Source organism: Heliangelus exortis, chromosome 3, assembly GCF_036169615.1.
Source record: "Heliangelus exortis chromosome 3, bHelExo1.hap1, whole genome shotgun sequence".
Taxonomy (NCBI): domain Eukaryota; kingdom Metazoa; phylum Chordata; class Aves; order Apodiformes; family Trochilidae; genus Heliangelus; species Heliangelus exortis.
This window is the reverse complement of record NC_092424.1, coordinates 109,627,147-109,654,708: the sequence shown is the minus strand read 5'-3', so window position 1 is coordinate 109,654,708 and position 27,562 is coordinate 109,627,147. Positions and strand designations below refer to the sequence as shown.

At 39.9% G+C, this 27,562-nt stretch overlaps 1 protein-coding gene across 1 annotated transcript in view; it reads left to right on the top strand.

The window, feature by feature from the left end:
* Window positions 1-23,904, top strand: part of CDC5L (cell division cycle 5 like) — a 33,854-nt gene extending 9,950 nt beyond the window's left edge. The window contains exons 10-16 of the mRNA XM_071742154.1: window positions 796-958; window positions 2,036-2,200; window positions 3,592-3,672; window positions 3,978-4,223; window positions 6,910-7,107; window positions 21,504-21,716; window positions 23,403-23,904. Of these exons, the coding sequence (XP_071598255.1) occupies window positions 796-958; window positions 2,036-2,200; window positions 3,592-3,672; window positions 3,978-4,223; window positions 6,910-7,107; window positions 21,504-21,716; window positions 23,403-23,507 (1,171 nt within the window). The 3' untranslated portion in view covers window positions 23,508-23,904. The remainder of the gene's footprint in view (window positions 1-795; window positions 959-2,035; window positions 2,201-3,591; window positions 3,673-3,977; window positions 4,224-6,909; window positions 7,108-21,503; window positions 21,717-23,402) is intronic.
* The last annotated feature ends 3,658 nt before the right edge of the window (window positions 23,905-27,562 follow it).

Below are 27,562 nucleotides of genomic sequence, written 5' to 3'. Positions count from 1 at the left end.
CTGATTGTTTTTTTTCACCCCCACATCCTAGTTATAAGAATTCTTTTGTAACAGGGTTTTAAACACTGCATGGAACTGGGACAGCTAGAAAAAAACCAACCTGTTTATTTTCCCCTAACTTGGAAATTGTTTCTTCTAGGAGGTCAGCATAAAACTTTTTTTACTAGTATAGTCAGCAAAGTAAATATATCCTATGAAACATTCATTTGAAAACATAAAAACTGATTTTACTGTTTCTTGTGGGTGTCATCCTGCAAATGATGATAACCCATCTTGCCAAACATCAGGTGCTTAGAAGTAATTACTGCAATGTAATTGCCCCTTCAATAATCAATTAAAGTAAAGAGGCATCTTCAGAGTGATTCATTCAGTTGTAAGATGGGACAGCTGTTAAGCCAAATGAATTTAGAGTGAATGATTTGCCACAGGTGGCAGGGAAATCAGAGCTTGCAATTAAATCCTGGTTACTGTATCTGAGAGTAATGCCTGGTGATTGAATAATCTCTCAAAAGTATCAGTGGGAGACAGTGTTGATTTAGTTCCTCAAACATCTCCTAACAATGATGTGCCTGAATTTCAGCTTGACACATTCTTGGTTACACCTTAGCAGATTTAAACAATTTTTTTTTTTTTTTATTCTTTTAATTGCATATTATGGTTTCGCTGCCTCTCAAGAAAAAAAAAGTCTAGATTGAATTTATTAATGGCACTTATGTAACTTCTGCCAGCATTCAGACTTCTGTAAGTAGATCTCTTTAGGAAAAAAAATAAATAACTTATTTGTACTTCCTCTAGAACACCTTCTCATGGACAAGAAGGCTTAACTCCTCGTGGAGGACTAACTCCTAAACCTGTGGCTGGGACAACTCCTGGTAGAACCCCACTGCGTGATAAATTAAATATCAACCCAGAAGAGGGAATGGCAGATTACAGTGACCCATCTTATGCAAAACAAATGGTAAGAAGTACTTTAGAATTGGAAACCTACAGGATCTTTTCATCAGTCCCTCCTGTTGACAGCATTGAGCTAAAGGAGTTTAATTTTTGCCATTAGAAGCCCTTGGGTTTGAGGTGTGTTAGTAACCTGAGTCCCATCCAGACTCTTTCATCACCTTTGATAACAGATGTTTCCATTCTTGGAGATTAATCCAGATGTACCCTGCCAATTAGACATGGTATAAAAGGACAGGTATCTAATAGGTAGCACCTTAGGAACTCCTTTTGTGTGGCTGATTTTGCAGCCTTAGCTGCTGTTTTGGATATCTCCCACCAGAGCTATTGACATTTTTCTTTTTGGGCTAGCCAAGGGTATCCACTTCAAGTTTTTGGCATGTTCTTCTTATAAAAATTACTATTCAGGTTCAGAATTTCAGATTTTCTCTTAGCTTAAAGAACAAGGTGTATCTTTATATTTACTTCAGTTCTGTCTTAGCCCCTTTTTTTAGTAAGAAGGCTTTTTTTGACTCCTAGAAAGAAAACTGGAGCTTCAGTTCCCTGATGAAGTGTACTGTTTTCCAGATCTGGTGCTGTTTGTCTCATTTTCAAACTGTGCCATCATTGCCAGATTTGAGAGCAACTGCAAGGAAAAAAGTTCCAGTTAGGCTTGCAAATACCCTTATATCCACCCCTATGTGGACTCATTTTCACATATTCAGTTTCTTGAAAGGTATTTATGCAAGTCTCTACTGTTGTACTGAAACTTCTGGGAGGCAAGGGTGCCCTACTATTTTATTTGAGTGCATTTTTCATTACAGGAAGATTTCACTGACTGTCTTTAAGAAAAATGTTTATTGTTACTAAATATCAAGAGAGTTTCTGTGCTTTATAGTGCAGTCTGGTCTGCAGGCCACCTGGCTTAGCAACAGACCTCTTCAAGTCAGACTTGAAAGATTTACGTTTCTGTTGGCTTTGCAGCAGACTAAGATGGTCAGATCTTTTTTTATTGTTCACCTCTATATTAATATTGATTGATGGTAATTTGGTTGTATTGAATGATGAATCCAGAAGCAATTATATCTTGGTGTCCTTTCAACAGGAGAGAGAGTCTCGTGAACACCTTCGCCTTGGACTGATGGCCCTACCTGCTCCAAAAAATGACTTTGAGATTGTTTTACCTGAAAATGCAGAAAAAGAACTTGAAGAAAATGAAGTAGATGAAACCTTTGTAGAAGATGCTGCTGATATTGATGCCCGTAAGCAGGTAGGGGTGTGTGTGTGTGTGTGTGTGTGTGTGTGATGAGGTAGTGCCTTTTGTTTAAAACAAACTACATTCCCTGTATAGTTGCTGTATTTCCTACCTTTTTAGTAGAAGTGGTACAGCTTCTACAAGATAACACAGTAAAATGTACTAGTTTCTTGTGCTGCCATCTGTATATACACACAGTCTAAATCAGTTTTATCTCTGAAACATTTTCTTAATTTGATAATATAAGACAGGTACATACAAATTCAAGCAGGCTGGTGGTACAGAGACAGAATTCTGTCATGGAGTGAATTGGTGTCCCTGTAGTATGACTTGTACCACAGGGTTACCCAGACATCCAGTTGTGAAAGGGCCACCTTTTTTGTTTCAGAATCAAGGAAGGCTGGATGAACTGCTAGCTTAAATTCTGCTGCTTAAATAGCTATACTGGCCAGTGATTAGAGGCACTTTGAATTTCTCTGTTAATAAGAACAGTATCTTTACCATTTATTGCTTAATCTGATTTTTGTGATGTAAATCTATTTTTCTTACATACCTCAAGTAATTTCTTTTTTTTTACTTCAGAGGGGTTTTGCCAGTGACTGTGCTTTAACAAATGATTTTTAAAAATCCTGTGCTCTGATATTTTCTAATATTATAAGCATTTGCCAGAATTTTATTCCTAGCACGTGCTGTTAGGGGAGGAGCTCATTATATGCATATATATGCATGTGTTGTGCATACACACCCTAATAAAAATCTGAATAAATGCAGATAAGTTATTTGTGTAAAATAAAGAATTTGAGTTGTAATATACAAGAAAACAAAGTTCTTTCTTTCAAACGAAGGAGTGACGTGGCTGACTTTAGAACATGGAAAGTAAAAAAGGCATTATTTTTAGAATTTTTAGACAACACTTCCTTTTCATGTTATTTATTTCCTAAAAGTGTAATTTAAAGAGCATTGTTATGGTTTTGCACTCTCACTATTGCTGTTTTAGTGAAGAAGTTATTTTATGTCAATGAAGAGAATGATCAGGAGTCCTGGCTGCAAATTTAAGACTCAGGTGAATTTCATGTCTGGAGAGTTAGAGCAGTTATCAGACTTGATGTGGAGAAATTGTAAAGTCTGCTGGGGTTGAATCTGGGGAGAATTTGATGCCTGGAAATGACTTTTTAGGATAACTGCTCTTAGAGTTATTCTGCTGTCCTCTTTACTTCAGAGGCAGTACATAGGGTGTCATCATATTATTTGGCTCTGGCACCATAACATGAAATCCTTAGACTTAATCCTTATACTTTAAGAAATGGTTGCTGCACTAATCAATTAGTTTTTATATCTCACACATTTTTAGGAAGCATCCAACTGTATTACAGTAGTTGGAGTAAAACTTAGCTTTGTTTCTCTAGGCTCTCCGAGAAGCAGAACGTGCAAAGGAACTGAAGAGAATGCACAAAGCTGTTCAGAAGAATCTACCACGACCCTCAGAAGTAAGTGGAAACAAAATTCACTCTTAAGGGAAAAAGTAGAAATAAAGGTTTTAACCACTCTAGGAGGAAATACAGTCTAAGCTGATCACGAGAGAATGAAATCTTTGAGGATGCTGATTTCAGCACTATGGGAAACTTTTGCAGTGAAATTGTCATGAGGTGTATCATATGCACAAATAGAAGATTTTGGCACCTGTTCTGCATTGTTTAGCTGATATATACCTCCATCTAAGGATGAATTTAATATCCATTTCACGTGATCTTGGTGTATATGATTTTTATGAACTTCTGTTATTCCTGGGCAGGTTAATGAAACAATACTGCGACCCTTAAATGTGGAACCACCTTTAACAGACTTGCAGAAAAGTGAAGAGCTAATAAAGAAAGAGATGATCACTATGCTTCATTTTGATCTTTTACACCACCCCTTTGGAGAACAGCCTATTGGTAAGAAAGGGAAAGGCCCAGGATTTGGAAGCAACAATGCAGAACACATGGCTTACTTGGAACAAAATCCTTATGAGAAGTTCTCCAAAGAGGATCTCAAGAAGGTGAGAATTATGTGACCTATTTACCAGTGACCTAATGTCTTCTTCTGTAATCTAGCAAAAAACCAGATTCAAGCCTGCACAGAAGTTGGTTGTACACCTCCAGGTTGTTGCATGAAGAGCTGTAAGGATAATAAAGTGCACAATGTATTTTCTGTGAGCTAATGTTAATATAGGAACTCAGCAGACTGATTGTTGTGCTGCATTTGTCCACAAAACTTGGAGTGTGTTGTGTTTGTGTATCATTTTAAGTAAAGATAGGAGCTATAATACCCCAACAATTACCAAAATCTACCTGTCTATTTCTGGAAATTGATGTTAAATCATTGAGACATTAGTTAGTTGTGAATATCCATCTTCTGTTGCCTGTGTAGTTGGTTAATCCAGAACCACTAAGCCTTTTTTTCATAGCACTGCAGACCAAATATGACAGTGGTAGCCCGTGTAGAACTTGGAGCAGCAAATCAAGTTGTTTAATTATGCTTGTCAAGCCTGATCCAACAGAGCTGTGGTAGTGCAGAGCCTGCTGGGCTGTGGCAACTGATCTTAAAGTATACCTGGTAAAAAAATAAAAGTGCTGAATAGGCAGGAGAGGTTGTTGCTGGATGAAATGAGTTGACTGTCTGGGCACTCTGTCCTGTTTTGCATTGTAATCCCAAGTTAAATAGTGGTGCTCTACCAAGGGTTCCGGTTCTGGTTGTTCATTTATTTAAGCAGCTACAGATGTTGCCTTTTGCTGCCAAGTGACAGACAGTTCAGACACACAGTGCTGTGGTTAGGTTTTTCAAAGAGTTTCACCTGTGAAGTTGTGCCAGTAACCTTTGACTGGATGCTTTGTAAGAATAAAAATGAGGGGGAAAAAAAAAACATCACGTGCCACCAAATCATGTATTTTATGCAGACTCCTGCTGTCTCAGTGTTGTGTTCTGACAACAGTTGTGGTATCTACTACACCTAAATCCCATATTACTTTAAAGTGACTCTAAAGATATACAAGCAGATTTTAAATCCATCTCCTTGACCATATCTGACAAATGAATCAAGTGCCTCAAATGAGAAACAATGAACAGTATGTACTTCCAATGTGCTGTTAAATGAAAAATTATACTTCAAGATTTCTGAGCAGGAGAAGTTAAAGATGGAAAATGCAGTTAGATCATGAATTATATTGCCCTGCCAGTGTCAAATTGTTCCCTTAGGAACACTCTCTGAGTGCTTTTTCGGGTTGTTTTGAAGCGCAACAAGAATTGGGTTTTCTATTGCTTCCCTTAAAGACACTTACACAGTCCAGTAGTTTTTGTCTGGAAATTTTCTTCCCAGCCCCTGGAAATTTTGCCTCCTAACTGATGGGCAGAAGTGTTTTGCATAGTTGCTTCTGCTTCCGCTGTAGCATTCAACATAATTTTCCTTGTTTGTAGAAAATCAAATTAAAACAAGGAAGTTTTCCTATCTCTATTCTCTCATCTGTGGCTTGTTTAGTTTGCTTTATTTCTTTATAAGTTTTACAACATCTTCCTGCTAAAATCCCTTCGTAAAATACCCCTTTCTTTTCCTTATGTGTAGTGCTTTTTGGGGGAAGGATCAGCAGTGGTGCTAATCACAGTGTCCTGAACTTCTAAAGCTGTGAAACTGTTCTGGTGCCACAACTAAACAGCCTTAAGTAATCACAGTGCACAAATTGTGGCTAATTGAAAGAGAACCTTTATAATATTTAACTTTCGTAGATGTGGTTTGAGCACTTATGTTTTATCTGTCTTGACCATCAAAGACAAGTAATTACATTTTTCTTTCCCCATTATCCCTGAAGTTATCTAATCTGATGATACTTGAATTACTTCCTGGACAATGTACTGTTGTAAAACAAAAGTCTGCTTGTAGTGAGGTATCTACTACTGATAGGGAAGTTTGTGGTGCACATATAAATCCTGTTGAAAGGGAAGACATGCACTTCCGACCAATTAAAACCAGATCCACAAAAATACTTCAGTGTGGGTTGGATATTTTTTGGTGGTTTTTTGTCGTTTTTTTTTTCTCTACAAACAAAATTGGAAGGACCTGTGTGCCATTATAGCTTTTTTGGACCAGGCTTTTTGACAGAAATATTAAGAACTGTGAGAGCAATATGAAATTCACTGTAAACTACACTGGAAACAGCAGAATGATCATATGTGCTAGTAGTTCTCTAGCAACAGAATATGTGATAGCTCAAGTCAGAGTAGTATTTCCTGCAGTGGAGCTTATACAGCTCACCCGTTAATATTTAGTTTATTTTCCAGGTTGTGTGGAGAAAGCAAGCAAAAGGAAATGAAAAGTGATTTTTGTTTCATAGAACAGCTGCTTCTGTCTGTACAGTCCTCCCTCCCCTCAAGTTTCTTGCTTTTATCTCTTTTCTTCTTCAGCAAGATGAAGTATCTAGCTGTGCCACAGCTTGCATTAGCTACAGTAGAGTGATGTCAGGTTTGGTCAAATTATATAAAATGAAGCATAGTTGCACCATGAGCAGCCTTCTAGCCTGGGTTTCATTTGTAATCTACAGCATCTGTGTTAGATTTCATAGTTAGCTTAACCTGATGGTGAAGTTTTTTTCTCATGAAAAGAGAAACTGCCCCCATGAAGGTTTGAAAACAAGAAGAATTCTCTTTTATCCTGTGTATTGTAACTGCAGCTTATTTCTCATCATTTCCAACAGGCACAGGAACTTCTGGCACAAGAGATGGAAGTGGTAAAGCAAGGAATGGGGCATGGAGAGCTCTCAAGTGAAGCTTATAACCAGGTGTGGGAAGAATGTTACAGCCAAGTGTTATACCTGCCTGGACAGAGCCGCTACACCAGAGCCAACCTGGCCAGCAAAAAAGACAGGATAGAGTCTCTTGAAAAGAGGCTTGAGGTCAGTCTTGCTTTATTTCTCTTTTTTTATGCACCCAGGTGTTTGTTCTCTTTCAAGTTTCTCCTGGTGTGTTTTGTTTCCTTTTTTATCTCTGTATAAGAGCTACAGGTTACTTTATAAATCATTCAGGTCTTCAATAGGATTCCTTCAAAGTGGTTGTTGAGGAATTCTCCTAGAGAGTTAATAGATAATCTTGAGGTGTTGTAGTTGCCTTTCTGTCTACCTCCTCCTTTCCTTTAAATATCCCAAGAGTATTCCCCCACACGGTTTCTCTTTGCACTATTGGCTGTAAGGCTGCTCATCTCACCCACTTCATTATCAGCTGCAGATTAGGTCAGGTTCTGCTCTGATTTGACTCCATGAGGGTTTTTTTCTGTTTTCTTAGTCTCTGCTATGAGCAGCTCAGATAACCTTTCAAGTTTTGCACTTTTCCCTGATAGTGGCCTGTATGAGATATTTCAGAGCAAGATGCTTTAAAAGAATGTCTCTGTCCCAAAACTCTTGTCAAGTTCTCTTTCCAACTTAATATTTGGTTTCTGTGTTGCATACATACAAGTCCAGATAGTCCTGAATTCTTGCCAGACTCACATCCTCTGCCAGCTCCAGTGATTCCCTCCAAAAAAAGAGAACAATGGATGTTTGAGATCCCATTCCACGTTCTCAGGAAATGGTAGGCTTCCTTACAAGTGCTTTTTAAACTCAAACTTAGAGTTTGCTATTGTGCATTTGCCCAACTAATATTTTCTGCAAGTGCAGAACAGCAAAGTTTGGATAGCAGCATCTCATGATTGTGCCCATATGCAATTTCAGTAGTGTGGCAGGGCACTGGTACTAAGGAACTAAGAACTGGAACTACATCTGATTTGTAGAGTGCAGCATCCTCCATTGTCACCATACTTGCTTTGGTTTATTGAAAATGCAGTGGTCACAGGCCTTAACATGAGACATTAAGATTTGGTAGGGTGTCCTGGGTTTGGGGGAATTTTGTGTGGAGAGGAAATCATCTAAAGTGTGGTGCACTTAGAAGAATTCAGACCCTTTGACACCAGTTACCCTTGCTATGTCTCCTTCTCTAGAGTTTCTTCCCAACACTACATACAAAAAGACACTGAGCTTCCATTATAAAAAGCAAGCTGGTTTTAAATAGTCTCTTCCCACAGAACATGTGTTTGTTCATAGAATCATAGAATCGTAGAATTGGTTGGAAGGGACCTCAAAGATCATCAAGTCCAACCCTTGATCCACTACTGCTGCAGTTCCCAGCCCATGGCACTGAGTGCCACATCCAGTCTCTTTTTAAATATCTCCAGGGATGGAGAATCCACTACTTCCCTGGGCAGCCCATACCAATCACCCTCTCCCTAAAGAAATTCTTTCTAATGTCCAACCTAAACCTCCCCTGGCACAACTTGAGACCTCTTGTGCCCTCTTGTCTTGCTGAGAGTTGCCTGGGAAAAGAGCCCAACCCCCCCCTGGCTCCAACCTCCTTTCAGGGAGTTGGAGAGAGTGATGAGGTCTCCCCTGAGCCTCCTCTTCTCCAGCCTGAACAGCAGTTTTGCAGTAAGTCATCAGCAGATTTGTAGTAAGTCATTAACTGTTTTCCAAAATACTATTTTAGCCTAAAAGTCTCTAAATTATTTTTTTCCCTGGTAAAAGTAAACTTTAAAAAAAGTTTTTTTGTATTTAACATCAACATAGACTAGAACTAAACCTCTTCAGCTGGTGGAATAACACAAGAGACAGGCCAGGAAGGCTACGTTGGCACATGATTCATACACCTGAATGTGTGTTTTGTAGCTTGTCAGTCAAGAAACTCATCCAGGTACAGGCTGCATGGTTGTTAGTCGACCACTTGGGCCAGGAATAATTCACCTGCAGGTCAACCCAGGAGCTGAGCATTTAGCTTTGGTGACAGAGCTCTTGTCGTGCTGCCGTTCACCCAGCAGAGAGCACCATTGCCCTGCCCAAGGCTGCCAGAGGGTTCGCTGTGCTCTCGCCTCCTCTCTGTTCTACTCTATAAATTTTTACACAAACAGTATCTGAGCACAGCAGCAGCTCGCATGGCGGCCGGGGCTGTGCTGGCATCACTCCAGCAGTCGGAGGGCTGTACCTAATTTGGGTACAAATGCTTTTGAAATTTAAATATCTTACGCCCGAAACTGCAGGCGAAGTGAGTTATTAAAGCTGCAGAGTCAAACAGTCAAAGTTAGGGAATGCACAAACAGCCTTATTCTGGCAGCCTTAATTTGCCTCTGCATTATGAGACAGTCTTTAATTTCATGATTATAGCCCATTTTTTCCAACGACTTATTTACTGCATAGGGTGGATGGTACTTGCTTAATGAGTAGCTTATTGAATATTCCGTTTTCATTGTTCCTTGTGTGGCCCTGTGCCTTTGTGCTGCACTCTATTTCTGCAGTCTAAATTGGTTACTTGTGTGTGGACTTTAGAATCATAGAATTTTCAGGGTTGGAAGGGACCTTTCAGATGATTTAGTTCCAACCTCTCTGCCATGGGCAGGGACACCTCCCACTAGATCAGGTTGCTCAGAGCACTCTCCAGCCTAGCCCTGAAAACTTCCAGAGATGGGGCTGCCACCACCTCTCTGGGCAACCTGCGCCAGTGTTTCTTGTGTTCCAGTGGCTTTCTTATGCTGTTTATTTCTGTTCATCTCCTCCTAATATTTGAATGAGTAGTTGTTGTTGGTATGCTTATTAAAGATATTGAAGAAAAGAAAATAAGGTCAAGTCATCCATTTGTCACACTCCTTGCATTTCTTCTATTTGTAAGTGCTCATTGCTTTGTAGTCATGGGACAGTCACCCAGGCAGGAAAATACAAATCAGAAATACTGCTGAGGAAGAAAATTTAGGTTCCATTTACTTCCAACATTGCATTGGCCTCCATGGTAGACAGGTAACAAAATCCAGCTTGCTGTGTCTACAGTCAGATGCTGCAGTCATGAAACTCCATGTCTTGGTAAAGTAGCTTTCTACAACTACCTGAAAGGAGGTTAGAGGGAGGTGGGTGTTAACCTCTTCTACCAATAACAACAGAACTAGAGGAAATGGCCTGAAGTTGCATCAGGGGAGTTTTAAACTAGATATAGGGTAAAATATCTTTACCAAAAATACTCACTGGAATGGGCTGCCCAGGGAGGTGGTGGAGTCACCATCCCTGTAGATGTGGTGCTGAGGACATGGTTTAGTGGTGTACTTGGCAGTGCTGGGTTAGTGGTTGGACTTGATGACCTTAAAGGTCTTTTACAACCAAAACTATTCCATGATTCTATAATATATCTACATGATAAATTAAATGAGTGAAATGAGAGAATAGATGTTCAAAGTACTACACACCCCAGCTCAGTCAGGCACCTGGGGCCAGCAGAGCTCGCTGTGCCCCACAGCTGCAGGTGCAGCACTGCCTTTCATAACTTGCTCTTTGTTGAGTGCAGGTGGACTCTTCACAAAGTTGAATTTGAGCTGAAAATCTCTCCCAAGTGTCTGCAAAATGCAGTTTAGTGCAGCTCTGTTGCCTGACCTATTTATAAAGCCCTTCCTAAAAGCAAGATATAAGATATGGTTTTCTAAGTAGAGGTCACAAGCTGAATAGTTTGAAAAATAATAAATAAAAAGCATAGCAGCTTAATGAACAAATGAATGTGCAATAAAAAAACCCACAGCAATTATATCTTCTCCTAACCCATTCTCAGCAATGGCAAAACCCACCTTCATTTTAATATTTTTCCAAGGAAAATTATCTGAAAGCAATGTCAGTTGAAATAGATATTTTAATGGGAAGTATCAGGCAACCCTAATGAAAACCAGGGATATTAGCTCAGCTTTTAGGGCTCCAAGATACTTTCTTGTATTCCTAACTTCCTTTGAGAGAAGAGTAGAAACTTCAAAATAGAGATTGCCAGCACCAGAAACTGATGTTGATCAGCTTTTGGGGCTGCTTCTTCCCCTTCATATTGCACTAAGATCATCAGGAAAAAGAAAACACAAAAGAGCTCAGTGATATTTCCTGGAGACAGCTGCACATTGGGTAGTCAGTGTCTAATACTTCCATATGGGACTGCTAACACCCTGCAGATCCTGTGCTGTTTCCAGCTCTGTCTTCAGAGCTCAGGGATTACTGGGTGGATTGATGGCGTGGACAAACAGTCGTCCTCCTCTAATTGGCCTCTTTTCACTGCCTGAGTGATTTAGTGGTGGCAGCCTCGTGTATGTTGACATGACATTTATCTTTCTGAAATTGATGGTGATATCACAAACAGATTTGTGCTGTTACTGATGAACTTGAGGAGGCAAAGTGGAGCAGTTGTGGAGAGCTTCTGTTTGGCTGGATATCCTGTCCAGGCATCAGCTGCGAGAATACGCAACTCGGAGATCATTCTAATGCTGGAGTCTACTGTTGTGGATTAGTAATAGTTTTCAGTTCTCCTTTATTTTGAGGGTTTTGGACTCTCTGGATGTGTTACTCAATGTGGTTTAAGAGCATTACAAGACTAGTATGTGAACTTTTTTGCATTACAGATGGGGGGGGGTTTGGGTCCATATAAATGAATCCCTGTGATTTCACTGTATGCCTGTAGTACAGCTTAAATTTGCTTGAATCCTAATAGAATTCTCTGATCTTTCCAGTAGCTTCTAAAAGTCTGGCATATTTGTTCAAGGCTAGGCTACACTGCAGAGCTAGCCATGTCAGAAAAGGGAGTTTTCTGATGCTTACAGTTATATTTGATAACTGCTTCAGTTCTCTGTGATACCTTGTACTCTTTCAAGCAACATACAAAGAAAAGCTTTCCTGCCTAAGGTGGATGTTAAACTAGGACCCTTACCAGATGAAATGAGACAGGAGAGGCACCTGTTTAACAAGCTTGTTGCTTCCCTTCCCGATTCATAGCACAGAAATTTCCTGCTGACATTACTTTTCCTTTGAGGGTGTATCTTCATGTTGGCTTGCAGCATACAAATATTTACATTAAAATGTGGTAGTTAATGTCTTTATTTCAGTCGATTGCTAAATGATAAACACTATTGGAAGTCTACAAAGGAGGAAGATCTGTTTACACTGTAAATACAAAGCAAAATACCTGTTCTTTGCAATGTCCAAGGTACACCAAGATGGTAATTTACCAGACCAAAGTGTCCAATTTTGGTTTTGGTTGCAGCCTCTGAATTACTTTACATTGAAAACCAGTTTCTAGGCTGGAGTTTTATGGGCTACATGATACACTCTGATGCAAGGAATATCAGTTTACTGGAGATTGAATTTTAATTTCTCTCTAGTTCAGGTGCTTCTGAAATTTACAATTCCTTTCAAGTGTGCTGTTACTGAGAAAACACCTGGAGAAAACAAAGAGAATTTGTAAGACTAGAAGTAGAGAAATTACTTATAAAACTAAAATGTGGAATCTCTGAGTAGCCTCCTTCTATGGTCACATATATTCATTTGTACTACTGTTTTGCCTTTGTGAAATACACTTTTTAAAATAAGGTCTGTTGGGCATATTGCTGCCCTCAGAGGTTCTCATCTGAGGGTTACCTGTGGTCTTCACTGCCAAACTGTTCAGAATCTGAAAGAGCTGACTGTTTATGCAGTGTCTGCTTAATGTACAGCTGATCATCAGAGTACATGCATTTAGCATAGCAATTTTGGAGGGTATATACTTCTCCTGGGTAACACAGGTATGTGGCAGGTCCCTTAGGAATTTTCTTTGCCTCTGCTTGAAAACACTTCTGCTGTTTGCCAGAATGGTTACTGTGCAGTTTATACTGTACCTAGGATGCTCTAACATTTTAGTTTGTGTCAAAAAGGGTCCATGCTACTCATTTTTCTCCAGGTGTCCTCCTGCCATTAACCCCCTGACCTTGTACCACCATTATTACTCTTGGAACTCTGTGGTAATCTGGATCAGCTCATTGAATTGGCAGGAAATTTAATTATTTTTAGATTAAGTAGCAAACCCCTTTCCACTGTAGCTGGGTGGTAGAGCAGCTTAGCTCTAAGACATCACCTCTTTGCCTCTAGAACTTTTGAATATTTGTGAGACCCACAATTAAGGTAACCTATAACCTATAGTGAGGAAAGCAATAAATAAAAATCTTTGTATTGCCAAGGATAACATATCTACAGCAGGAAAAAATGTGACAGGGAAGAAAAACTGATTTAGCCAGAAATCTTGTGTTTTCTTTCTAGTGCAGGTGAGTGTTCATTGCCTGTTTTTGAGCAAGTCTCGTGAGTTTAGATTTCATACACCTTAGCCTTCTAACTAAAACAGAGCTGCAATTGCCTTAGGCCTCCTTTGTTTTTGGTAGATACAAGGCACCTCTTGAGAGCAGCTTGGCCCATTTAAGAGTTGAATTTCCCTCTCGAGTTTCTTGTTTTTCTCTTTTTATTACAGACACCCCCTAGAGCACCTCAGATGAGTCAAACAAAACTAGGTCTTAACTCTCCCTTGGTTACTCTGTCACTGGAAAAGGAGTAATGCTTACCTTGGTCTGCTCTGTAGTTTTGTTTGCAAAGCAATTTTAGGCTTGTGTCTGAAAATCACTGTCTAAAACTGATAATCTTTAAGTGTACATGTACTACTCAGAAAATAGTTTTCTTTTCCAGTTACAGCTTGAGCAGGAGCTTTGCATCTTGGCACATTAGAAGTCTGTTGAAACACTACGTTGTTCACTGTCCTTTAGGTGAATTAAATTATTACATCCTTAGTTTTCCCCACAAATTACAATTGCAGTTAATGCCCACCCCATTAAAACCTTTATCACTATGAGCAGGAAGGAGGAAAACAGATCTAATTTTATTCAAATGTAACCAGTCAGCTCTTAAAACAATGAAATTTCCCAGGGTGCCAATTGAGTAACTTTGTGAAACAGAGCTATACTTGTGTTGTTAAACATTTACTTTCAGAGGAAAATGCTATTAGTTGCTTTTACACCAGTTCTCTTACTACTGACTTACTTTGGGATCTTTGGAAGGAAGCAGGTGAACACCAGTATGAAGGTTCTTCATATTCTTATTTATGTGATCTTGCCTGTGACACTGAAATTTGTCTTCAAATTGCAACTTTGTGCCAGCCTTTCTTCCTCATAATTTTGGGGAGGCTGGATAACTCTTTGTATAGAAAAAAGTCTTTTTCCACATGTCCTATGTCCAGAATGTACCAAAACATTGAAAATGAACAATGAAAAAGGTCTATAAAAATAAGCTTTGATTGCATAGCAGTTACTTTTTGTGTGGCCAGTTGCTCATAGCTTGATGAGAAATTTTTTTCTCTCCATGTCTAAAATCATTAATTTCCTCTGTCATGGTTGGTGAAATGAGCCTTCACATTTGCAAATGTAGCTCATAATGGGAACTTCTGTTCTTAAAAAAAAAGTTCAGCATTACAAAAGGCATTTTCCCACCATCACTGCTGAAAATTGTGCTTGGACAGAGAACAGTATAAATTGATACTGTCTTTTGCTGGAAGCCACCTTATCTCTGGACCTGTCACTCTTTAAAGCCTGTCCTGATGTGAAGAAGTGTCAGAACCTGGCCATGTTGGGTCAGTCTGGATTGCTGCTCACAACATACCTTGATTATTTTATAGCTGTGTAATGGAAGCTGGTACAGTAGAGTACTGGGCACCTGCTGCAAGCTCATCATGGGGTTTCTGTTGTCTGTTGAGAAGGAACGAGGCTATTTGATGGCTTGTTTATTGCATGAGCTTCCACAATATTGTCATCCTCTTCTCTGCAAGAGAGCAGTCTAAGAATTCAGGGTTCCAATGTGTAGTTTTTTGAAGGTAATTACACCATGCTCACTGCTGTGTTATCTCATCAGACACAGCAGTAACCTGTGTTTGCTTATGGTTAATCAAAGCTGTTAGCCTGAGGTGGTAGTTGTTGCTTGTGATCTTTCTGTCACTCTTGTTTTCCCAGGAAGAGCTAGAGAGTTTTCAGAAAAACTTAGTAAAAATAAATTACTTCTTAATCGATGCTCTTCTAGACATAGTTCTACTGTTACTGTGATATGTGGGTGTCAATGATAATGCTGCTTAGAAGGAGTTCCCAAATAAAAGTATTCAAGGTGGGCTTTAATGTCATCATTATAGATCAGCAGTGACTGCCAGTCACTTTTTGGATTATTCTACATCTAGGTAGTTGGATGCCATGAACATCTATGGGAACACTCACTCTCAGTAAACCCTGTACTGTGTTTACTCAACAGTCTCACCAACTCTTGTTATGATGTCTGAGGGTGGGGGCATCATCATTTCTGAAACCATTCACATGGAGATTGTTCTTGGGTTGTCAGTTTTGACTGTGAGTAGAGAGAGGAGTAGCCTTCTGCAGGCATTGGTCATAATGATACATGATCTCCATAACAAAGTACAACACAGGAGTTGATGTTGTGGCTTCCCAATGAAACTGGGAAAAGGTAGTTTTGTATTTCCATGCAAGCTTTGGTTGTTTGATCTAGTTGCAGTTGTGAAACTGGAGTTAAATACCAGCAGTGCCTTAATATGAGGCACTGAATTTGAGGATCACCTTTGACTCAAATCTTTCCATAAAAAAACTTTGAATCCCAGTCATTAAGATTTAAATCCTACTTTGTCATGTCTCAAAGTTACACACTCGGTCCCTTTGTGACTGCTCTGATACTGGGCAGCTCCTTTTCTTCATGATCCTCATGCCCATCATCTTCACTGTTGCAGCAGAGAGCTGAAATTGGGTCAAGCTACAGAGTGGTTTCAGCTGATTAGTTGAGCTGATCCTAGTGTTGGTGTCAGCTTGATAGGTTGAGCCCATATTGTTTTACTCTGTAAATACAATTTTTTTTTTATAGTAACCCCCAGCCTCAGTTACCAGCAGAGTTGACTGTTACCTTTTAATAACTCAAGAGGCAGGCTTGATAGAGTTTTGCCTGGTCAAGCTGTAGATAGATCAAGTGAAAAAATGGAGAATTCTGTCCCAAAGCATGGAAGTGGAAAAATATTTTCAAGTAGAGCAATTAATGATTTTCATGTAAAAAGGTGTTACTGTAGTGTCACCATTAAGCTTGTAAAGGCTGAAATACACACAGAGGGTTCCCTAGTGTTCCAGTCATCATTGTCCCTGGGGTGGTTTGAAATGCTGGTGAAATCTGTAGGGTTTGAGCAGAAATAATTTCAGTGTGCAGTGTCTCATTCCAGCATCTCTGCCTGTCTGAGCCATTGCAAGGCAAGTTCACCAACCCTGCTATATAAATTGAGTTAATGCAGCTCCCTGCCAGCAGAATTGAGTGTGAGGAGGCCACTTGTGGGTCTGAGGTGAGTAAAGAAGTTATAGTAACATTTGGAGTATCCTATATAGGTTCCATGAGGAAATTATTCAACCAGCCTGGCTGAAGCTGGCAGAGGATTTCTCTGCACGAGCTAAGCAGCTTTATGATGGTCATATGGAGAATCCAAGTTGATTTACTTTTAACTGTGGATCTGGTAAGAACATGCAGTAGTTTTTCTTCCATATTTTCATCCATCAGGCATGATTAGGAAGATTGGTTAGAATACAAGAGAGCTTAATGCTCCTTAGGGATTACCAGAAGTTCCACATTTAATGGAAGGAAAAGCAAAGCAGTCACTACTAGGGACAACAGCCCTTTGAATTGAGGAGGATTGTCCTCATGGGAGGACAATTGAATTGAGGAGGGTTGTAGGTTTATGAGATGAGGAATTGTGAAAATGCAGTTTTGAAGGCACTGGAACCCTTCCTTCCTCAGTTTCAGTTTTTCTTACATTTCCCAGTGAATGCTTATTCTCCTAAGCAGTCTTTCTCTTTTCTTTGTTGTCCTTAGCTAAACCTTACAACTAACCTTCTATCTAAAATACCCTTGCCAAATTTAAATCCCTCCTCCTTTCTCATATGACAAGAACAATTTTTCATGATGATCCTTGGCATATTTAAAACATTTTGTCTTTCTTCATTTTCTCTATTTTTGTTAGATGGAAATAAAACCCCAAAACTAAAACCACCCCCATTTTTCCTCTCAGTCTACCTTTTCTACTTGATGTTTTGTAAACCTCTGGCTATATCTGTTGTAGTTTGTCGTCTTTGGATCTCTAGTGCAGCACTGAAAACAGAACAAAGCTCTCCTAAGCATGAGGAAAGGCTTTTACATTAGAGATTTGGAATGAAATGAGGCTCTCACTCTTGCCCTAACTTCATGTGTCACTTTACTCCATGTCTGTACATGCTGTTCCAGCATTGCTATAGCTGGTACAAGAATCAGTGGAACCAAAGTTGGCCAAGGTGCAGTACAAAATAAATAAGTGGAGAAATCTTTCAAATGCCTTTACATATTCTGCTAAGTTCAGGGGGAAATGGTTGTCAGATTTTACTAAAATCTATTTCTTAGCTTCAAGCAAAATAATGTAGACTACTGTTTAAACACACCTCTTCATAAGTGCTTGGAATTTTGAGCTTGGTATCTGAGCCTTAAAATTTTATGAAGCTTGAACTAAAATTATATGCAGTTGTTGGCATTAATGCAGCAGTCAGCAATTTTTAATAAATAGTATTTGTTACAAAAGCTGGACCTCCTTTTGACCTTTTTGTAGTAGGTCCTAAAATCTTGTCGTTGGGAGGCAGGAGGGAAGGTGGTGAGTGTTCATTTTTCTCTATAAGCAAACAGGGAAGAAAGGGCTGTTATTTCTGGGTTTAGATATTTAGGAGGGTTTTTTTTCCCCCCCTCTTATTTTTTGTTTTATAGCAGTGAGGCCTATCATAATCCAAGATAGACAAGGAACTGAGTTGAAAAACAAGGGCTGAATAGCAGTGTATAATGTAAAAAGCTCTAGTAGTTAAAAGTCAGTAAGAAAATATATCCAGAACAGCTTGAAAATATTAAGTCCAGTTCTCATTGTCTGGAAATTTAAAGAGTGCTTAAATAGTCAGGGTCTGATATTATAATAAGCATTAGCTTTGAATTGGCTTTGTTTTTCCTTGGAGAAAAAAAGAATGTTTTATTATATCTCACAGTTAAGGTGGGAGTGATCCACATGGCCTCAGGTAACAGCATCTGAGCAAGGACTCTGGGCTCACATCTCAGTGGAGAGAACTTCAGTGGCCACACTTGGTCTCATTCTGAGGCCCATTCAGATAAGCCATGCCCTAGAGTCACCAGTTTCTCTCCTGATGATGGCAAGACCTTGAGTGAGAAGCTTAGATGCAAACTGAATCTCAACTGGAGTGTGTAAAAGTGTGAGACCAACCCAGTACTTGCCAGGGCCAGTTGCAGACCATACAGGTCCACAGAGCATGCAGGTAACTGAGTGCTTTTGACTGCCATGCCCTGCTCCAGCCTCTCTGTGGCTTGGAGATAGCATCTAGAACTGCATTTCATGGCTTCAGATACTCAGGGTTTAATATTTTATTAGAAAATGAGGTTGTTGACAGATTTTCACTCAGGATGACAGAATAGTGGCTTTCCTAAATGCTCTTTTTTTAACCTGTTACAGAAAAGTAATGTTGTGATTGGAGTTCCATTTCACACCAAGTGTACTCTCCTCTTCCTGTAATGCCATGAAACAGCACAATTGGTCTTTGTTACATTACACCTCTGTTACAAATAAAATTCTGTGGCCTGTGCATCCATCTATTCCATGATCTCTAAATGTCAGTGGCTCTCAATGCACGTTTTTCATCCAAGAGACAGTAATTGGAAAACAGTTCATTTACCACACAGCTGTATTTGTTGTTGCAGTAATAGCATATTATTTACCAGCGAAGACATTTAAAGCTTTCATACTTTTCCATCAGAGAGTATCCTTGCAAATCCCTAATCTATTTATTTAATTTTCTCTAGATTTATATAAATATTGAAAATGAGGCGCCTTTCTGTACGCTTAAAGCACCTTGGGGCATAGCTTGAGTCTGTATTGCAAACAGAACCTGAAAAGCAAAGCAGTCTGCATCTGTCTCCCCCAGGGGCAAACTAGACAGCTCAGAAACTCAAATTTCTCTTTCACTCCCCCACTAACAGTTTTCTCCCTTGACCATTCACTTTGTTTATCTCTGCTTCACCTACCAAAACTGTTCTAAACGAGGGAATAAATTGTGAAGGAGCAGAGCAGTTTAGAGAAATGTACAAATGTATAATAGAATTTATTAGCAAGTTGGATGGGTGAAAGGTTGATGAAAATGCACTTTGCAATAGCTTGGTGCATAAGGCTGTGGTTGCTGCTCTTGTACCACTGTACAGGGCAGATCAGAAGGCAGTTTTTGTTTAGTTTCATTGGTAAAGGATGGTGTCCTGGGTGACAGTAGGGTTCAAACCTGTGGGAAGCTTCTGCATTTTGGTTGTCAGTGGTAATTCTTTTTGTGTGTAAGAACATTCACCAGCACAGCTTCACTTTTGAAAGAAACAAGGCAAGGACAGGCTATTCAGCCACTGTGGTTAGGCTGTGGTTCAACCACCAGTTAGGCTTTTATATTTTAACACTTGAGAAACTTAACATATTTTCTTCATCTCTTGCACTAATATATCTTTAACTGTGACAAAAATGAAAATTTGAGAAGTTCTTTTTTTCATGGAGTTTGGTGTCTTTTACCAAATGCTTTCTGAAGAACGTGTGTGCTTTTCTTGTAAAGGAAGTAGCATTAAAAGAAAAACAAAAAATAAAAACCAAACCAAACCAAAACAAAAAAAAAACCCACCAAAAAACCCCAAACAACCAGCAACCTTATGTCCATATTTAGAGGTGTGAAATGCTACACCTCTCCCTGTGTTATTTGTTAGTTTGTGATTTGGTGTTAAAGATTTCTTTGCCATCTATCCAGCTCTAAAAATGCTGATGGCTATTTCATGCTTTTACTGTTCGTTTCATTTTGCCCCACTGAATAAATGTAAAAAATTGTGCAAAGGCTTCTGTTACCTTTGCTGTTTATAAATGTTATATAAAATATGTGCAAGGTGTTAACATGAATATGCTTGTTTATTTGCATTGTGTCCCAGTTGGCAGAATTTTAAATTTGTGTAACTTGTTTATTTATGGATTTTTATCTGGATTAGGATTTTAGAGGACTGACCTGGACAATTTTAGGGGAACTTCTATATCCAGGGCAGACCAGGGGGAGTTTCATATCTGATGTGCCAGGTGCTTCATGGTTTTAATATCACATCTTAATCTCCTAACTCTGTTACTTCTGTTATGGACTCTGTTATAGTAGCTCCTGTGTTACTATTGGGCTGTAAATTGTGGAGTTTTGCTTCTGGCTTCTGTTACTGATCTTGGGCAGCTGATTCAGTAGTTGTCTTTGAACTAAAGGTAATCCATAAAGGAAAAGCCCTGGTTGCCATGGGCAGGGACATCTTTCACTGGATCAGGTTGCTGAAAGCCCCATCCAAGCTGACTTTGAACAGCAGCTCAAGTAACCTGTCCAGGATTCTGCTACATTTGAATCCAAGTGGTCTTTGATTTGCTTTATGATGATTCCAGGAATGAAGGGGCACCACCTGATGAGTGGCACCTTGGTTCTTCTTGGGATGGGGATCGTGTGTTGTTGTTTTTTTTAATTTGCCTTTCATACCTTTTAGAAGCAGTCAGTAGTTGGTGTCTCCATCCTGTCCCACCCATGTGAATTACCAGGATTTAGTCTTGGTCCATTGTCTTCTGATCTGGCTGTCCTGAGAAAGTGCCTGCAGATAGGTGTTAGGAGTTTGTTACAATTTCAGTAGCCCTCCTGTTCTTGCAGTGAGTGCCTCCATGCCCCCCACTGCTGTTCATTTGCCACTCATACTGATCTGAATGTTTTCATTACAGTTCTCTGCAGTAGAGAGGCAGATTCAGAGCTGCTTTAACATTCCCAATTGTTTTGGTTTGTTGTTTTTGGTTTTTTTTTTTATTTTACAGAATATGATTTAGATAAATCCTGTTGGGGTGGGCAGAAGGGTTCCAAGGGGTGGCTGGTTTGCAGAATAAGAATGTAATTTAAAAAAGGATAAATAATAAGGATAAACAGTCTCTTTATTTAGTTTTGCTTTACTAAGGCAAGAACATCTCCTGTGCAGGTGGGATGTGGTGTAGCCAGCTGTCCTGTATCTTGGCTGCTTATTTAGCTCAGCAACCATAAGAATTGCTGTATCTAAAGCTGTACTGATACAGTGTGTCAAAACCCACATGCTGGCTAGTGGACTTCACCCCTATATTCACCTTTCAATGCATTGACATTGTAAAGGTTTTAATCCAGAAATCTAGGCTGTTAAATGTTAAAATTTGATGTATGATTTATTAATAAAAATCAGAGAACTTGGTCAACTTGATACAGTTTCACAGATAGATTTTTATTTTTTTTTTGTTTGTCTGTTTATCTTGGCTTTTGAATTCTGGCTAAATAAAACAATTCTTGGGTTTCTTCTGACAGATAAACAGAGGACACATGACAACTGAAGCAAAGAGGGCTGCCAAGATGGAGAAGAAACTGAAGATTTTGCTAGGTGGTTACCAGTCTCGAGCAATGGGCCTCATCAAACAGTTAAATGATTTGTGGGACCAAATTGAGCAGGCACATCTGGAGCTCCGTACATTTGAGGAACTGAAGAAACATGAAGATGCTGCAATCCCTAGGAGACTGGAGGTGAGATTCCTAAATGTAATACCTTAGGTCAGATACAGGCACTTTGTGGAAAAGATGTGATTTCAATGCATGTCCTCTGAGGTTCACAGCCATTGCTTGTATCAAGTTTTTAATGGTCTTTTTATATTATACTTTTGGCTACTGCCAAACTTCTCTGCTGTTTACTTCAATATCAAAGATTCTGTGATACATTTATTAGAAGCTGGGACTAATCTACTAGTGTGTTCTTTAACTTTTATTTTATTTTATTTCCTTATGTGGTTCATTTTATTAATCTTCCACAATGTGTATCAGCAGAAATTCCATATCTATCTTAATTTGGCTTGTTTTGGTTTTAATTACTGTTAGGATAGATCTGAAATGTGTGTAAAGCCTTCTGCTTCCTTAAAAGTCACTAGACCAAATGCCAATACCAGTGCCACTGCAGGAGATTCCCTGTTCCTTTCACATGTTGATTCCATTACTCCATGAAACTGCTGTTGTCAGACTAGCAGATGGCTGGACATCTAGAAAGCCAGTACTGAAATGGGGTTATTGTATTGATTTAAACACAGCTCTCTGTTGCAGAAGTTCAGAAGTTTTCAGTAATCTTAGTTTTGAGCCATCAAAGAGTTCAGGCCCTTTGCCTGCAGACCTGTTTGTAGCTGACAGGTACATGTGTGATGTGGATCATCCTGAATAACTCCACCTGCCTGCCAGCCTCTAACTAAGCTGGCATGGCTTTGAGGAGGAAAATAATTATTTTTAAGCATCCTTAACTGAAGCCTGGAATTGAGAGAAACACACACTGAGGTACCTGAAAACTGTCTCAGAGCCACTGCTCTTATGCTAATCATCTCCAGTATATCCTTTGCTGCTTTGTTCAGCCAACAAGGGAACTTTAAACCAACTCAGTTTGGTTGAAACCACACTCACTTTCCAAGAAATGAGTGCTCATCTGAGCACAATTTTTTTTTTTAATTTTCTTCCAGAAGTGAGGGTTCCATTTGTCTCACATCTTCTCAACTGTTTGCTGTAAAAAAAATAAAACGTATCAGTTCTTAAAACTGATTTTATCAAGATGGTTTGGAAATGCTGATAGATGTGTTTAAAAACTGAGAGTGATTGACTGATTTAGTGAAAGTTAATGATTAAAATGTATTAAATAGCTCAACAGCTACTTATAGCACCTGTTTTTAGTCAATGGCACCTTACTCAGGGCTAATCCTTGGAATACATTTTACCATCTTTGCTGATACAAGAGTGAAAGGAGATCAAATGAAGTAGCAGCTGGCAGTTTGAGCACAAGCAGTTTGTTCATGCCCTGTAGTTAGTGAGACAAGGCCTGTGATGCCGTTTACCTTCAGAAAAAGATTTTAAACTCATGGAAGAGGAATCCATGGATAACTTAAAAACAGTGAACTGCTTGTGGCAAGTTTCCAATTTGAAATCTCTCCTTTTGAAGCATTTGATACTAACTGCTGTCAAAACCAGGGGAAAATGCTTGATGTCTGAAGTAAGATAACTGTGATTCCTGATACTCTACAGCAACTGCTCTGTTTTGCATTTACATTTAAAATAAGCAATGCTCTGTCTCAGTTCTGACCCCTTCCTCTGATGGAAGTAAAACCTTTTCTAAAGATCTTCATGAGTGTGACTACTAGAAAAACTGACTTACTTAGTTGCTTATTTATGTTTTCTTTTCAGTGTCTGAAGGAAGATGTGCAGCGACAGCAGGAAAGAGAAAAGGAGCTCCAGCAGAGATTTTCTGACTTCATGTTGGATAAAGAGACTTTTCAAGCAAAGTATTAAAGTACAAAATTCCATTTGTCATTGATGTTTCATCTTTAAAGTGTACAGATACTTCTCCAGCAGCTTTTGCCATCAGTTGCAGAAATCAAATATAGTCTGCTGTTTGCATCTTGTCAAGTTTTTTTCCTTTGATGGACTATCCCAAATGCTCTAGGTATGAATGGCTTTGGCCAATATTAAAAATAGGAATGAAATGTCCAGAATTTTACAAAAAAAAAGCATAAAACACTGGTATGATTTTAGCCATGTCTTCATTTGCTAGGATTGCCACATTATTCCTGGTGTTTTATCAGTCTTAAAATCTGTAAGATACGTGCCTGCCGAGTAATGTCTTTTGAATAAACCCAGAATGTTAAAAAGTAATTAAGAAATAAAATGGTTGTCTTTTTAACTGAAATGGAGTCCTCCCCTATCCCAGGCCTCATTAGTGTTTCTGGTAAATTATCTTTCTTCCCTTCACCTGCCTTTGCTTTTATTTTCCAAGAGACTAATTTTTATTAGGCAGAAGCTGTGCAGGATAACTGTGATCCAGGTAATAGCATGTTCCTGACTCTTCTGTGTGCATATGACTGAATACTCTTATTTATATCAAGATGTTCAAATGGTCATACCAGCAGTAAGCATAACTTCACCATCCTGGAGCAGGGTAGGTTTAAGGGGCACCCAGCATAGCATAATGGTTCCCATAGATTTAAGCAGATCACAGAATCATCGAGGTTGGGAAGGAGCTCTGAGATCATCAAGTCCAACCCTTGATCCACTGCCACTGTGGTTCCCAGACCATGGCACTGAGTGCCACGTCAGCCTCTTTTTAAAAACCATCCAGGTAGCCCATTCCAGTGCCTGATCATGCTCTCTGGAAAGAATTTATCCCTAATATCCAACCTAACCCTCCCCTGGCAGAGCTTAAGACCATGCCCTCTTGTCTTGCTGAGAGTTGCCTGGGAAAAGAGCCCGACCCCCCCCTGGCTCCAACCTCCTTTCAGGGAGTTGTAGAGAGTGATGAGGTCTCCCCTGAGCCTCCTCTTCTCCAGCTTGAACAGCCCCAGCTCCCTCAGCCCTTCCTCACAGGACTTGTGCAGCCTCCTTGCTCTTCTCTGGACCTGCTCCAGGACCTCAATCTCCTTCCTGAACTGAGGGGCCCAGAACTGGACAGAGGACTCAAGCTGTGGCCCCACCAGGGCTGAGCACAGGGGCAGAATCCCTTCCCTGGACCTGCTGGCCACGCTGTTCCTGACACAGCCCAGGATGCCATTGGCCTTCTTGGCCACCTGGGCACACTGCTGGCTCATGTTCAGCTTCCCAACTCCCAGGTCCCTGTCTTCCTGGCTGCTCTCAGCCACTCTGTGCCCAGCCTGGAGCTCCCCATGGGGTTGTTGTGGCCAAAGTGCAGGACCCGGCACTTGGCCTTGTTGAACCTCATCCCATTGGAATCAGCCCAACTCTCCAGCCTGTCCAGGTCCCTCTGCAGAGCCCTCCTGCCTTCCAGCTGATCCAAACTCCCCCTAACTTAGTGTTGTCTGTGAATTTGCTCATGGTGGACTCAATCCCCTCATCTAAACCATCAATGAAGATAATAAACAGAACTGGGCCCAGCACTGGTCCCTGGGGGACACCAATTGGATCAGCACCGTTCAGCACCACTCTCTGATGGCCTCCAGCAGCTCCTAACCCAGCACAGAGTGCTGTCTGAGCCCTGGGCTGACAGCTACATCAGTCCAGGTAGACTACATCAGATAATTTACCCTTAAGTTTTCTAACTGGTAATGCTTTTAAAATCTTACGTGCATACTGTTTTCCTCTGTCTTGCTGATTAACATTTTTCTGCTGCCTTTCGTAACAGTGAACTGAAGGTCTTGAGTAACATCTCCCACCTTGGCCTAGACCTTGTGGAAGATGGTTATGGAGGTTATGCCCATGTGTCTTTCACATCACAAACAATGGAATTCAGTTGCTTGTTCTGTTTAGTTTTTAGAATTGTTCTTTGCTCTCTTCTGCCTCTCATCATTTGGTGTCTTCAAAGCACCTCCAGGTACTGGGTTGTGAATTAGTGTAGGCTAAGGACACTGGGAATGCTCAGTAGGCAGTGAGGATGTGGTCAGCCCTGGTAGCTTAATTGCTCCAGTGTGCCCATGCTGTCCCAGTGTGTCCCAGTGTTCAGGAGCATGGCCTGGGAATTGTTTGGTTTCCTATTGCAGACATGGACACACATCTGACAACGTCACCCTTGCACACTGAGGAGTTTATAGAGCAGGTGCTGAGCTCATAATACTTTGGAGATCTTTGGTAGTGTTTCCTGTTGCTCCCTGAGAGTTGGTTACTGTCCAGTTGCTTTGTCTCCAGGGCAGCCATAGATGTTCTTTCATAGATGCTTTTTAGGAAGAAATTCTTTCCAGAGAGGGGGATCAGGCATTGGAATGGGCTGCCCAGGGAGGGGGTGGATTTTCCATCCCTGGAGGTTTTTAGGAAGAGACTGAATGTGGCACTCAGTGCCATGGTCTGGGAATTAAGGATTAAGGGTTGGACTTGATGATCTCAGAGCTCATTTCCAACCCAGCTGATTCCATGATTTTAGAAGTTCTATGATTCTAGATTGGGGTGGAGAAAAGCTTCCTGCTTACTCTTCCTCCCCTCTCATCACGTCTCAATAGTTTTTTGTTTTCTTGCTGCTTTGACTGTTCTAAAGGGTAAGGATGGGATTACTGAAATGGGTGAATGCATCATTTCCTATTAATTGAGGTACTTTTCTAAATCTCATCCAAGTTTTTAGGACTGTTTAGTCAGAACACACTTGAACTGAATATTAGTTTACAATTTTGTCAGCTATTTCCAATGCCTGTAATTACATGCATTTTCCAGAGTCAGGGCATCTCATTGGAGGATTGCTGTCATGTTTTTGTGGAGGTGTTTGCTTCTTCAAGGATCCATTTATTTTGCACACTTACACTTTGGGCCTTTTGGGCAATTGTTTGTGGAAATGCATAGGGAAAAAGGCAAAACTACAGCACAAAATCCAGCAATTAAATTCATCAGGTTACACACATTTTGTTTGTACATATTTGAAGCTGTTTGCAATTTTGCTATGTTTCAAAATGTCCCTTGGAATTTTTACTAAAGGACACTGTCAGGGTTGTGGTTGTGTAGCTGTTTAAATGTCATCCACGGTCATCAGTGGTAATCAGACAAATTTTTTTTTTTTTAAAGTCAACCTGACTGATTTCTGCTGTTTATTGGCAGATGTAAGTACACAGTCAGCCTTGGAATATCTTCCCCTTTGCTCACCAGGACATCATTCTTCTGAAGTACTAATGCAATTATAGACTACATACTTCTAGAAATGTGTTAAATATTTAACTAAACCAGAGCACATCTGGAAAGAAGTATTAAGCATCAATCTTTTAGCATATGGGGTATTTTAACTTGTATGGTTCTACCCAAAAGGAAAAACAGAAATGTGTATCATGACAGTTCTTGTGGTTGTGTGGTAGCTGGAGATATTAACAGAAACCCCTTGTAAGTTCACCAGTACCACAACTACAATTATTTCCTTTCTTTTTAGGGCTGCAGCACAGCCTCTTTGATGTTTCCTTTTTGACAGCTTTGGAGCTGGACAGGTATTCACACACTCTGCCTTAGCAAATATTTTTAGTGGCAAATTCAGAAGGACTGATGAATCACAAAGGACTTTTCTTTCTTGAAATGCATACAATTAACCAATTGTTAATTGTAGCAGATACGCAGCGTGCAACTCAGCAGATCCTGTGTTGTTACCTTTGAAAGGTTTTGTTCCTGGTTTGGAAAACCAGACAAATAGGTTTGTTCAATGTTTTCTCCAGTTCAGTTTGTTAAGACAGTGCTTAAGCAAGTTTGGTGTTTTCCTTTACTTAGTCAGAGTTTTTGTCCTGTCCTATCTCATTAAAGAAACATAATTAATAAAACAGAGTTTCTTGCTTTGCTTAAAACTCAATCATATCCATCTTTGGCTTTTTACCTGCTCTAAGCTGCCAGAAAAACCTGTTGTGAGGCAGGGAAGGGACCCTTTTGGTTCAGGAGGT